This window comes from Neodiprion fabricii, chromosome 4 (genome assembly GCF_021155785.1).
Source record: "Neodiprion fabricii isolate iyNeoFabr1 chromosome 4, iyNeoFabr1.1, whole genome shotgun sequence".
NCBI lineage: Eukaryota > Metazoa > Arthropoda > Insecta > Hymenoptera > Diprionidae > Neodiprion > Neodiprion fabricii.
In genome coordinates, this window is record NC_060242.1 from 35448005 (window position 1) to 35462897 (window position 14893).

Consider the following 14893-nt stretch of genomic DNA (forward strand, 5'->3'; position numbering starts at 1 on the left):
GATACACGAGCGTCGCTTTGAATTATTAAATAAAATCATTCATCCCGGTCGGAGAATTCGTTTTGCAATACGAAGCCAGCTTTCTTCGTCTTTCTATTTCTGACGCACCGACCAAAATTCAACGGTTGTCACAACAAGTTACCCAATGGGATCATGGCTGATAAATAATTTTTTTTTCAACGTATATGAATATAATTTCATCTCGAGATCTGCAGTCGATTGCATATGTATGCGGTGATGTGTTTTTTCCGACAGTTGCACTTCGGGAACGCCCGGATTTCTTATCTCTATAATTGACAGGTTGTTCAGTCACCTTAAGTGCCTCTGTGGAGCGCATGATATGCGCATATTACATTGTCATTATGTTCGTACACAAGAGCGCAAGTGTAATATAGAGTGGCGCACTGACAACCGGGAGTGTAATATAGATCCTGAAAAGAAAGTGACACGAGAAACTGATCGGGTGAAGAAACTGACGATTTTCGTCGCGGATCTTCGAAATGGATTATTAAAAAAATAAGGAAACAAGGGACGGCGCATGTGAACAGGATATGATAGTATAGTAACATATTATAATTTATCAAAGGACAAACGTACCTACACGTAAATTATACAATTATTATATCTAAGCGTAGAAAAATTAGTGGCGAAGACATTTCGGCGGTAAGTCGTGATCGAGCCGCGCGCCGGAAGAGACGGAACGAATATCCCTGGTTGAAAGAAGTAATGAAACGAAGATAAAAACCGTGATAAGTAAAGGACGGTAAAACACGAGCGATGAAGTTACGGCTGTCGGTTTGATCATCAATTCGCTTTCATCGGACTGCGCGTGTTTGTGAAGTGATTTGGTGAAACTCGATTCTTCTCTTCCTTTTGATGAGAGGCCATATCGATGAGATTTTACCGTCGCGTACCTGAGTGAAGCGATCCGAGAAGAGATACAACAGATTAACAGGATGAAATTCAGTCGGTCTGGGCCGATAAAAACGCAATGAAAAAGCCAATCAACTGTTGATCCAATTACAGTTCAACGGAAAAGCAGTTATGCAATGGGAAGATCGAGCTCAACTCATCCGATACGGAATTCGTTTCTAATTTTTGATCGATATTTTTTTTTTATCTATAAACATCTCGCGTCGTTATTGATATAATTTGTGGAATGGATTCGACAAAGGATATTCAAGTATTCGTGTGAACTGTATAATCCTCGAGGTGAGAAAACCAGATGAGATCAGAATTTGGAAAATTGCCCAGAACCGTTTGAACGACCTTTTCGTTTCAACCGGGGAGTTCGAACCTTCGCACCGAGCATGGCAGTGTCCTGGACGAATTCCAAGCTCGTTAGACTCTCCGTAACTTCCTAGGTTGCCGAGCATGATGGTATACGGAAAGTCCAACGTGAATCTCAAAGCGAGAATAAAGCCCCGTCCTCAACGTCAGTAGTAATAGTTCTCCTCGTAGGACGGTCCTTCCTTCAAAGAATTGTCATCGGACGGCCCTTCCGCCGCGGAATAACCCTGCTGCGAAGCCAGCGCCGCGGCTTTTGCGTAGGCCTGAAGGTGCGCCGCTTTGGCCTGAGCAACTTCCGGCGTGTCGATCACCCGCCCTTCGTGATCCAGAGGCGCCGGTGGCCCGTGGTATCCAACGGGGGCGGAATGCGTGTAGGAAACCTGGATCGGTGTCGCGTATCCCGCGTTTCTTTCCGCCGATCCGCCTCTGTAACCACCCTGGTCTTCGTATCCGCCGTACTGGCTGACTATGGAAGCTGCTCGAGCGTGGGCGGCCAGATGAGCGGCCCTGGCGTGGGCGACCTGAGTACGGGAATTGAAGAGACGTGAGTCGTGCGAGTGTTTGGGTATTATTTATGGCGTTGGGTAGAGCCGCGCGTCCGGATGATTTAATAATCGATCTCTTGTTTGTCGGAAGAATTTTTCGAGCGTGAAATGGAAATTTATTTCAGGTTTTCTATAAACAGAGTCAATTTTTCATCGCGTATAATGTACTTGGTTGTACACCTTCCGCGATGAATCCATGCGATTATATTTATAATAACTTATTATGACGCGGCGTTGTAACGTGTGGGAGAAAAATTCCTTGGTAAGGAATTAGCACGGTTTCACGTGAGGACGGACTTGGACTCACTATGGAACTTACTTTCACTGTCGCTGAATGAAAGAGACAGACGAGAAAGTGTGAGGTAATGAAATTGGATGTAACGGGAAAATTATATCCTGTATATTCATTCAGCTATTCAGCAGAATCCATTACCCTTGAGTCTTGAAACCTTAGTAAAGTTGTTGACGGTGAAGATTGATTAGCATAAATCTAGCGTGACCAGCTGTTCGCTGACTTCGCGCTCCGGGTAACTCGATCGATTATAATTCACTGCTACGATAGCTGATCCCGAGAATCTTTTATGCGTAATAGTTTTTTGTGTGTGAGGAAAACTTGAAGTATTTGAAGTTAGAAATACTTTCTCAGATTTTTTGGTTTGAAATTAAGGAAAAGTAAAAAAAATTTCGTCAGAATCGTTTCGATTTCATTAGTTTGCAAAATTAAATAAACAAAAAATTAACTAAAACAAATTCTCGGTATAGAAATGGAATACTTTAGCACAAAAATAAAATTAGAAAAACGTGCGAATGAAATTTAAAAAAAGGTATGCATTTAATTTTATGATTAGCGGATACAAATAAATGTTCCGACGCCTATTTTCTGACTAACAGAGTAACCTCCGTTCCGGGTTATGATATTAGTGTTCAGTAGAGCGCATAAAAATGACGTTTTGACAAATCGGTTTTTAAAGTTCAAGTACAAGGCGAGCACGAGTCTGAATTAGCTGGTTCTAAGTTGCAACCCACGCGATACTTTCGGACCGTCGCAATTCCTCATTCGATTCCTTATGTGATGCTCGATGTCGGCAAAACAAATTTGGAATAAACAATAACAACGATAATTAAAGGTTCCCAGATAATTGGTGCTACATTTTCAAAATAATCGGGAGAAAAAAGAGACTGTAACAAATACGATATTGATTCTTCGCAACCGAAACCCATTTCAGACCAATTAGAAAAACGTTTCTTTTCAATCGCTAAACATTCTTTACACGTGTATAAGAAATATGTGAAAAATGGCAGACTTGAAAAATATAATCGTCTCCACACGAATCCTGACCAAATTTTTCAACCAAATTGTTTGAACCGCTTTCGAGAATATCCAGCGAAAAGGTTGACGTTAGAGTCGATAAAAATCCTTCTTATTAAAATCGATTGAAAATTAAGCTCGATGTATATATACACATATGTGTACTTTTTGAATGAAAAAAAAAACTCCATCGGGACTGAATGATTGGTTGTCGATGCATGAGATCCCAAAAATGAACCCACTTTTAGCTATAAACCGTCTACTTGCACATCAACCCTTAATTCGTCTTCTTTTTTCTCACCTCAGGTGTGTCAACGACGCGTCCATCGTGGGCCAGAGGAGCTGGTGGTCCGTGGTAGCTTTGAGAATAGGGTGCGGAATACGCGGCGGCCTCATAAGCGCTAGGCTCCTCGTTGTAGTCGTAAACGGGGCCTTGATCGTAGATCTGGTGTCGTCGTGAGGCCCTCGCAGCGGCGGCCGCGTGAGCAGCCAGATGGGCCGCCTTGGCCTGGGCCACCTCGGGGGTGTCGAGGACCCTTCCGTCGTGGGCCAAGGGTGCGAAGGGTCCCTGGTAGCCGTATCCAGACGGGGGGATGACCTGGTATCCAGGGGTGGCTGCGACGAGGGAAGCGGCGATGGAGAAGATCGCCTGGAAGTACACAAGAGTTTCATTTTTGGGTCCCACGCGTCGTGATTCTCCTCGGCGACGTACAATGGGACGGTTTTTACAATCCTTTTACGCTACTTTTTTTTTTCTCTTCTTTCACGCCCCTCTCTTTGGTTACGACTACCGTCGCGCACGGTCTCGCTGTAGTCCAGATTTCCCTCGGCCATATTTCACGCGGTTTGTACCGCCGACCGCAGATGCGAGGTGAAAACCTGCTCAGGTCTTTTTCAAAAGTTTCTTTCTCTACGTGAGCTGCATAGTCGATTCTCGGAGATGCTTGAACTCCCGGTTGTCGCGATAGCGCTGATCTGTTAGATTTTTGAATCCTTGAATCGCGAAATTAAAGGAACCATTCATCGGATCACGTGGTTAAAGATATGAAGCTTAACGCGATTGAAATAATTGTTGAAGAGTAATAATTGTCGACATTCTTAATCATGTTATATTTTGATCTGGAATTTATGATCTGAAATTAAGCCCACCAAGAATCGACTTACTTGATCTGTAAAATTGATTTCTGATCATACGGTCTACAGATATTTTTTCTATCAAGCAATGAATTCAATTTCTAACACGAGCACCGTGACTTTTGTACAATTTTAAACATTACTGTAAGTATCGGAAGCTCTTTTGAACGAGTTAATCGAACGCTGTTCTAATCAAGACGTGCTAAGCTTGTTACTTATCTCCCCTATTATCTAATGCTTTGCGGTAATATTCGATTAGTGTTTTTAGTGCAAAAACGATTAATTCTTTCACCTATATACTGCGTGGTTTTAATATATCCTTTGTTATAACGCTGCACTTACAAGTAATTTCATCGCTGCGCTACTAAGACACCACAAACGTGAAACCTTATAGGACTTGGATCGGATCGGAGTGCGCTGGGGACGAGAGAGCCGTCGCTTTTATAGCACCTCAAGTTGGCCTCACCACTACAACAACCTTATAACTCTATCGCCACGCCCAGAAAAATACTCTAATTACCTGGTTATTCCCTAGATCGTAATTGGTCGGCCCTTTGCCGTTCATCTTCAACTTTGGGAAAAAAAAAAATTACGCAGCAGTGTTAGCGATTCAAAAAATACTTTCATCCCTGCGGTTAGGAAGTTCACGTGTGCACAATGCGGCCCCTCATACTTGCAGAAATTATTCTTAAGTTACTTGATGCTATATCCTCATGCTAATTCGACTATCGAGGAACGCCTACGTTATTTTTTGCTCTGATTTATCCGTCGCTCGAAGCAACGAAAATCAATTAATTTTTTATCCATCTTTTGGCACCGAGGTTTGTAAACAGTTTGGTCAAATTACAACGCAATAGTTACTCGTCTCGAGTACCTACGCAGAACATTTCAAAGCATTGAAACTGCAGTGATATTTTTCGTGCAATTAAATGTTGAAAAAGGCAATAGTCGAAATGTAACTTGTGCTGGAACCGAATCGTTGAATAATCTTTTTCCAAGCTGAAACCCGATTCTAAAGTCGTTGACTTTCAACATGATTCGTATTCCCGAAAACCTGGAAACGGAATAATTCAAATATCCTTCTGTTTTATTTGTAGGTTTTTTGGTTTTCATTTTTTCCTGTTCTTACAGACTTTATCTTTCGCGATATCTCCTAGAAGCCCAGATGATCGCGAATAAAATATGTCAGGGACATTATGCTGCAGTGTTAATAAATGGCACAGTTTGTACATGGGCCCTTTTGTTGCCAAGCCGCAAAATATTATACCTACTACGCATCTATAAGCAATAGTCATAGATCAGAGAAGTTGCTCAAGGCAGTCTTCTTTCCGTCCGATACCCACGTGAAGAAAATCCGCGAGAAAAGAACGACACTGCAACTCGTAGGAGGTGTTGCGTAAAACGTGCAAGAAATTGTGGGTTTCGGATCTGCAAACTTTTTCCTATTATACTTTTATCGCATAAGAATCGATTCTTATTCGTACTCGCAATTTTATTTTATTTTAAAATGCATCGACGTGCTTTCCCTCATAAACGCAGCGCATTTTTCTTTTCTAATTAATTACCCTTTGTAATATTCGTACAGTTGTTGTAACTTCACATTGCATCAGATTGCGAAAATTCATGTAAGTACGCTCCACGTGTGGTCACGCACATGATTTGCTTGCTACCCAGTTTCTACTCGTTCTATAATTGTTATTTAATTGTTGGCGAATTCGTCTCGTTGCGAATTGTCAATAAATTCGACGAATCATCGAATAAGGGACGGATTCGTGAACTTTGACCTGGCGTCAATCTCGATCGGCGAACACCTCGTCCACCTTCCTGGCAGGCCACAGCAGGTGTTATTGTTCTTGTGCGGTGTTCGTGGCCGCGGATGAGGCAAGGACGCGGTTCGGTTGTGGCATGCACCGTTATTACCATTTGGAATTGAAATGTGGTGAGGACGGCTCAGGTTCAACATGCGTGACGCGAGTGACGTAAGGTGCTGGTGCGGTAATTTGCGTCATCAAAACACGCGGGTTATTTCACCCGAACTGAGAAACTTAGAAAAAGAAAAAAAAAAACAGTTCCCTGTGATCATAACGGTTAATCGTTATTCATTTTTCGACTAATTTCTATGGTCTTGAGCTCGAACATCGTTCGAAGAATTTAATAATTTAATAAGTAGCGACACTTCTGTTTACAGATTTTTCAAACGACGCAATTAACCTGGGTGCAAAATGTTCAATGATACGATTAGAATTGCACATTTGCGTCTCGATTTACAAATCATAATATTTTTTTTATATTTCAATATTGCACGCGCATGATTAGCGACTGTAATGGAGTGTCGAACCGCGACGATGCGGTTTTCGGGATTGTTTCCTTGTTCGTACAAAGTTACAAAACTGCAGATAAATCAGGCTCTCTGTTTTCGAAACAGGACAGGGTACATTTTCTCATTCCTTCAGCCTGAACGCATGATATTATCTACTTATTTGACGTTTGTCAATTTTTTTATAAAAATTGGACAGGTGTGACCGAACGTTTCTGCAAATTGCAAGCCTGTCACCTACAACCATGCAAATTGGCCGAGGCCTAGACTTCGCGTGTTAATTAATCCCCGCGTCTCGTTGTCGAATCTCTAACGTCGCAACACCCGTAATTCGAATAAAAATTTTCTCGACCGCGTCGGTCGGCAAGCGATAGTTGCATAACGGGGTATAACGTTTGGGTCATGCCGACAACGGCGTTAACGAATCTAAACCTCACGTTGCTCGGGTGCCTGAATTAACGCGTTCACCGATCGGCCGATCATATATTTTACGTGACTCAAACATTATATCTAGTGCTTCGTATTACACTTTTCGCCGCCGCCTCTCACTCGTGTCTATGAATTTTAGAAATCCCTCGATCACCGAAAACGACGATCACCTCGGCCAAAAATCTGGACCACGGTGATCTTAAGCCACCAATTTGAAGGGGCGGACCTCGCCTCGACTTCAGTCGGCTGCCATTCCTCGTAACCTGTAAGTTGATTCGCCTATCTCTTGTGATTTCGATTGCACGATACTCATGCACTGCTCAAAAGCCTCGTGAGATTGTTTATGCATCGCGGTTTCATATCTTTCCGTCGACGAGGCTTGGCCGGCCGTTACTTTTCACGACCTTTCAAATGCAGATCGACTCCACCTCGTGGATCGGGTAAGGGGTGTCCCGTTGAAATAGATCCACTCGAGCATATCTCGAGTCCTGTTTATGGTATTACGATAATTCCCCGACCACGCGTCGTCGGGTTTCAAAGCGCAAACGCGATGGTAACTCGATACTCATCAGCAATTGCTCGCACACGGATAATCCAATGATTAATTACCTGCGGCTACTGTTAAGTCAGCCTAATTTCGTCTCGGATGCTTTCTACACGCGGTTGCCAGAAACTTGGAGAATCATAAATGTCGCATCATTATATTGCGTTTTGTGTAAGACGAATCAAAGCCAAAGGGGAACGATTTATCACGCCGCGGAATAAAGGAATCCGATGTTCCGTTCTCCGGCATTTCTTCTCACGTCGTCGTCTCGATGACCTGTTTCGTAAGATTAATTCTCGACAGCAAATTCACGTAATATTATAATATATTAAAAACAATCGCGAGGTGAGGCGTGTAGTGTTGTAATACATGAATTCCAAAGATTCGCGATACAGATCGGTAATTTGAGATTTTTGCTCCTAATTTCTTCTCCTTTTTTTTTCCTCAACGTTTTACGATGGCCTCGCCAGTGACCAGCTCCCCTGATTTAAACCACCGTTACGTCATTCTTATACCTAAACCTACGAGGCAACAAAACTGGAGAAAAAAAGCTTCGCGCGCCGCGCGTGTTGCCGCGAAAAAAAGTTGACAAAACTTTCGTGTAATTTTATTATCCTTCTATCGAGTTATGTGAACGGTAATTACGTCATACCTTCGCAACGTCGAGTCGATGGATAGTGGCGGAAGTGGAAAAACGGCAATTCCAACTACTTGTTTACGGGGTTCGCGTCCAGGTAAAATTTTCACAGCTCTGAGAAAGAAATTAAACAAACATCAAGATTGTCTGTAACCCTGATATTGAGAGGCGGATTTATAAAGATACCGCCTGTACCCTGTTTTTAAAATTCCTCCTCATTAGTGGCGCTTCTGACGAATTACGGCCGTTAGATCTCAGACGCGAGTCGCTGCAACGGTCCGCGATGTCTACACCGGGTGAAAACGCGTCGTGATCTCTATGATCTCTTGAGTTACACTTACCGCAATCCGCGACAAAATCAAATCGAGGCTAGCCTGTGGTCTATGAGTAATACCTGCCCGCTTCTCGGACTACGTACCAGCCTTCGGTCAACCGTCTGCTATTATTTCTTCAATTTTATCAATTTCCACCAGGCTACAGGCCTCGGTAATATAACATTCGCACATTGAATTGATGAGGAATTCAAAAACACGACGAAAGCAGAGCGTGATTCGCAAACTAACCTCGTAGACATTAAAATTGCTTTTGGATCGAACCACGTTATGTAAATGTGTATGCAATGTGAGCATTCGTGTAATTACTCAATTTATATGTGTGAAATTAAGATCGCGCGAATAAAATCACACGTATGCGATGGTTTTTTATGGCGACGAAGTGCAGAATATTGTTCACTCTGTCAAACTTTTACGACAAACTTCCGCAACCTTTCAACGCAGAGAGTAAATTCGGAGCAAAGTGTCCGTTTCTAGAAACGCAGGGTGATCCTGACCCTGGACGGTCTGGTTTTTAGTACAGTAACGAATTCCTAGATTGGTTTTTCAGAACTTGATGATTGAACAAGTGTCAAGTGGTTGTTAACATTTTTGGCAAAAAGATCGGGATTATAGCGAATAGCTGGCAATCAGTTTATTACCGTGAATAAAAATTGAGACAATTGATCGTTAGTACCAGGCTGAACAAACGCATGGGATGATTACATCACGTTTCCATTGAGAAACAGAATTATTTGGCGGTTTGTTTGATACGGGCTGGAGTACAATTGCGCAACGGTTCAGGGATTAGAAAACGTGGGTGGTGCATATCTCGATTGTTACAATGGTAAATTTGTATATAAAACAATTTATTGGCCTAGCGTTATTTACAGTACGTCGATTATTCGCGGGGCGTTATATGCCGGTTCTTCACTCCCCGTCATCTCCTCCCCCTCCTTACTCTTCCTTTTATCACTTTACCAATGTGGTTGGTATCCCTGGGCCGATTGGAAGGCCCTCTGTGGCTGCTGGTAGGCCTGCTGGGGCTGGTAAGAAGCTTGTTGGGGCTGGTACGAGGTCGCCGCAGCGTGAGCTGCAAGGTGAGCTGCCGTGGCCTGAGCCACTTCCGGTGTCTCGACGACGCGACCGTCCCTGTCAGTCGGGGCTGGGGCGTCGTAACGGATCGGAGAAGAGGCTGCTGGGGCTGCAGCGTAGCCTCGGGCACCCTGAGAGTAGGATCCGGGTCCGGCGTAGGACCTCACGTTGGGGGCGGCGTTGTACTGGGGGGCGGCTGGGGCGCTGTACCTTTGGGGAGCGGCTGCGTATTCTGAAGAGGAAGGCAAGGTGAGAAAATGAGAGGAATAAGAGGCTCGTTGAATGAGTTTTTTCTGTTTTTGTCTCAACTGTTCGAGCTCATCTGCCTTAGAGACATCCAGAGTATCGTGAAAAACTCGAGAGATAGATTGATCGTGAGTTTGGCGTTCCAAAATATGGATTGAACATCGGAGGTTTGAATTACGATAATAAATCACTTCTTCATAGAGGAATTACGGACGCGTTTAAAAACTTATTTATCTGGGACTCTATTGATCGAGACCGTTTGTAGAAACCGGTTTCACCTCGCTGTTGCGTCAGTCGTTCGTTTCGCGGTTCTGAAACGTTACCCGCTGAGACGTCAGTCGGCGTACGCACACCATAATCCTGACCTACGAGGTCGCTAGAAGTCTCATTCGCGACTTGGTGATCCTCGAGCTAAGTAACTCCCTACTCCCTACCGTGACCAAAGCTCTGTGAAAATTAAGAAATCAAGTTCGGTCCGACTTCCTGTTCCTTCCGTCAAAATAAAGAAAACGAACGGGACCTCAGCCACCCCATCTCCCGCGCATTACTCACCCTGGCCATTGTAGTCCTCGGCTCCACCGTATTTGTAGGCGCGTGCCTCGGCCTCGGCGAGCTGAGCAAGACGGGCAGACTTAAGGGCGGCAACCTCCGGGGTGTCGATCACGGTTCCATCCTCAGCGAGGGGCGCTGGGACGAAGGCGGACTTGGTAGCCGGGGCGTTGTAGGCCTTGGGGGCCGAGTAACTCGGGCCGTTGTACTGCTGGGGTGCCGAGTAGGCCTGGGGTGCGGGGGCGGCGTAAGAGGGTGCGGGACTCGCGTAAACGGGGGCCGGGCTGGCGTAAGCTGGCCGAGAGTAGGGGGCGGGTGTCGGGCCGGCGGCGTAGGCGCCGAGACCCTGGGAAGCGTAGCCACCCTGGACGCCCTGCTGGTGGGCCTTCTCCTCGGCGGCGCGAGCCGCGGCTCTGGCGTACTCCGCGAAGTGAGCCGCCTTGGCCTGCGCCACCTCCGGGGTGTCGATCACGCTTCCATCCTCACCGACCGGCGCCGGTGGCGCGTACTGCACGGCGCCTCCCGCAGGTCCGACACCGTGGCCTCCGTAGGCCGGTGATCCGGAGTATCCAGCGCTGCACGAGGAGGCCAGAGCCACGAGGACGATCTGCGAACGGACAATGGTCGAATGGTTACAACGCGCGATTCGTAATCTGGGCGAAGTATGCACTCTGTTCGGAGAAAACTGGGTCCGATTGGCCTTGGTATCGCGGGACCAAGGTGCTCCGGTTAACACGGACAAAAGTTACAGTCGTCTCAGGCATGACTAGGTGAAAATAACTGGGTCTTGTCGTGATTTGCAGGTTCTGTATTACGGGCTGTACTGGTTAACAGGTACGCTGTGGATGTCACAGGGTTTTACCATGCACACCATCGTCCAGTCTAATATTAAATTCTGTACGTCTCGAGCGTCTTGCGAGGGGAAAAGATGAGGTGTTTTGGAGACCGTGGAACGCGGAAGGCGATCAAAACGGACAGTGAATTTCCCGAGTATGTGTACGTGTGTGCCTGGACGAGTATAAATTTTTATTTGTGTCGTTGTTGATTTGCCGCGATCGGTTTTGACGTTTCAAGGCAACCAGGATGTCGGTGATTTCGTTGTCTGGTCTCGGCATATCGTTGTCCGTAGATGGGAGAGTGGCGCCAAAGCAGTCACGGACTCACACTTGTCAACTGTCCGCTATACCTTGATCGATGATCGAGGAGAGATCGGACTGAATCGAAGTAGAGAGCGTTGCACCTCGATCAATTGGATCCTCGTTGTGCAACGATGGACTCACACTGGCGCCGTGACATTGTCGTTCGAAGAATACAAATTTTCCGAAGTGAACGCAGCATTTTTTTCACGTAACACAGGATTTTACGAAACCATCAAAGAGATCCCACGTAGCGAATATCAGAAACGATAATATGAAGCGATAATTTGAATAGCTGGGGTTCGATTCGGACAGAAATTGACAGCCTCAGCGAAGGCTGACAAAATCTGCAGACCCTCGTTTAGCTTGGGTGCAGCGCATATTGACGAAACGATGCGTAAATAGGTACCTACACAGTGAAATTGCTTTGAATCCGTATCGAGTTTCACAGTAAAACCGTTCCAAGTATAACGATCTGGATAGGTCATGAGAACGCGTCCGTCAGTGAAATGAAATAATACGGGTGTGGAAGCACGGAAGAGAAAGACCAGATGATCTTTCGGAATTGGAAGAGTGGGCGCGTTCGTGCAGCAGGCATCGCAAGTGCAAACGGTGCGGTGCAGCGGCAAGAAATTGCTCGCGAAATATCAGAGGTTAAAATTAGCCCTCGCATGAATAACGAGTAAGAAGTCGGTGCTGTTATCAGTTCACCTTGAAGCGAGGTGGAAAAGCTTGACCAGCAACGACGAATCACGGTGACAGTTAAATCGGGGCGACGAAAGGTGTGGGGGGCAGGGCGGTTACCAGGTTTAGCGATAAGTGGCGGGTGGGGGGATGGTGACGCTGTGAGAGGCGGGCAACACCTTTCACTTTCCTTTGTTTCTTAAGGCGACTTACCAGACGATTCATGGTGACGGTTACTTGGCGTGTACTGTACTTGGGGAATGGTACTGCAATCTGAATAGCGCTGCTGGCGGCCAGTACTCGCTATCTCTCCTCTCGATTCCGTCTGTGTTCATGGAGGACGGTGAGAGTTCCTTTTATACGTGGCCCCCTCCCGCACATATAGCGATCGGCAAATCGGTTCCCGATGGAAAAGGACCACGCCCGCACCCCAATGTTAACCCGGCTCTGCCTCGCTTCGCTCCGGTGCGCCTCGACTTCAACGGCCCCAAGTACGACCTTGACATTTGCCCGACGACGAGGCGGTCGTTACTTCTGGCCTCTGACGCTGGACCTCGGCGAAGCCCTGCGGCACCTTGCCTTATCTACCTCCACGTACGATGCACGGCACGCGTGTGTATCTCTGGCTGCTAGTTGTGGTGGTCAATCGCGAATTATCACGATATCCTAACGACCCGGGATCTGCATAAGGCATTCGACCACCGGCGTCGAGGTAAGCCGGGAATGAAGCAATGCGATCCTTCGGCTGCCTCGTCTAAAGTTCAGGAGAGGAAACAAAGACGTTGAACAAAGGCAATGCGTTAGAATCGAACCAGTTTCAACTCGTACGTGAACTTCTTCAGTGGTTATATTCTGCCGGATGAAACACTCGCTGACGGTTTTTCGCACGATCGGTGGGAAGTAAAGCTTCCGCGTGTCATATCCACGTTTCTGCGTGACGGAGATGCCGATTTCGAGAGAAATAAGAAAAAAAAAGAAAAAACAAAAAATGGTACAGATGCTGAACCAAAGCGGTAACGCAGGCGGATACTGCCTGTGACTGACAATGTCGATTTGCTATCTGATTCGATCTCGGCATATATAGGATATATTTTTACTCGTTGAAAAGCACGTTGTCTCTACGGCAAGTCTTGCTTATCTTTATCATATTGGCAATCGGTACAACAATTGGCCGGGTGTAATTGTGATTGGTGACCCGCGTTGAGTAGATCGAATTAAGCGCACCCACGTGTATCTGTACTATACGTCATTCGATAAAACGTAGTGGTTTGAAAATTTAGTCAAGCGAATTGGGTTGATGGTTGGGTTACTACCTACTTACACTTTTATTATAGCACATTACGCTTTTTCTAATTAGATCGTTGAAATTCCGCAAGATGCCGTAATTCTTTTTGAATCTAGGTGAGTCGCGTTATGTCACACGCCACAGAGTTGGGAAACATTATATTTTTCAGAGGTGTAGAGGTTTTGACCGTGTTGTAATTCGCACGACCTGAACTCATGTTTCCTCGTTTTATTAAGGAGCGCGATACGCACGCTGAGGCAACATTCTTGTTTCAATCTCTTGTTCGTGTTTTTTTTTTTTTTTTTTTTTTTCTTTTTTCGTTCCCCGTCGACGTTTTGCAACGGTCCTCTGCAACTTTCTCAGAAAGTTGCATAGGACCTCAAAATTTCTGAGACAGTGCAATACTTTTGCGGATGTAATTCTAACGCGCGAATATGGCTCATACTTCTCTATCACGCCAAGATCTCTGCTGCGAGAAGAAACCGAAATTTGGGTGTCGTGGCGGTTGACACAGACTTGAGCTACTTGCATTACAGAGATGTGAAGATGATTGCTCAAGCTGATTGGCCAAAGGTACGGCAGTGACGGTTTGTCACAGCTTCATAGACACGGATCAGCGCAATTTCGTTGGTAAAAATTAACCACAAGCGATCGAAACGGCTGCATGCATATCTCGTGAAACCCGAGAAGCCCGCGCGTTTATACTGCACGGTTCGCTGATCTTTAGCAATTTAATCAGGGGCCTGTAAACAATTGTTTGTTATGCCGCGTATTGACGAATGGGTTCCGACGTGGTGAAAATGGTCCTGAATTCAATATCCCGACTGTCGAGATTAATTCTCTAAGGCATCCACGCCCACGTTTTACACCGGTCTTTATTGTCGACGCGGTGTTGAACCATGCAGCTGAGTAGATCTAAGGTTGAGGCCTTGAAGTACTTGCTCCGCTTCACAGAAAATCCAATTTCATCCTACCTCGGAATTGAATTTGAAGCCTGTATCCGCATTGCGAGACTGTTGCGATCGACGTGCGAAGTGTGCGAAGATCGGTAGCCAAACCGAATGCGTTGTCTGTGTTTCAACTCTCTGAATATGAATCAGATGTAAGTGTACTACTGAAAAAAGTCAGGTAATCAATGAAAAATTGTGGAAAAGTCACCGAATAGTCAGTGCGCACTGGTTTTTTCCAGCGGTGAACTTACAACTGGAAATCGATCATATTTTCACTGATTCAAATTTAGAGAGAAGTGTGTGAAATTCACACTCCATGCGGCTACCGAACGACCGTTTCTTACAGGTTTAATGGTTTCGCCAACGAAGTCAGACGGCGGCAGGTAAGGTGGATATAAAAATGAATAACACAGCTAAATGCTATAAGAATGA

The 14893-nt window shown here is 45.5% G+C and overlaps 1 protein-coding gene across 1 annotated transcript; it reads right to left on the minus strand.

Annotated features, from left to right (window-relative positions):
* Positions 1-552: 552 nt before the first annotated feature.
* LOC124180732 lies at positions 553-12587 on the minus strand. The gene is made up of 7 exons (XM_046566478.1): positions 12440-12587; positions 10410-11013; positions 9497-9843; positions 4799-4849; positions 4621-4716; positions 3446-3793; positions 553-1811 (listed from the first exon to the last, which is right to left on the minus strand). Exons 1-7 carry the CDS (start codon positions 12449-12451, stop codon positions 1437-1439), a joined length of 1833 nt encoding a protein of 610 aa, XP_046422434.1. The 5' UTR covers positions 12452-12587; the 3' UTR covers positions 553-1436.
* Between the last annotated feature and the right edge of the window lie 2306 nt (positions 12588-14893).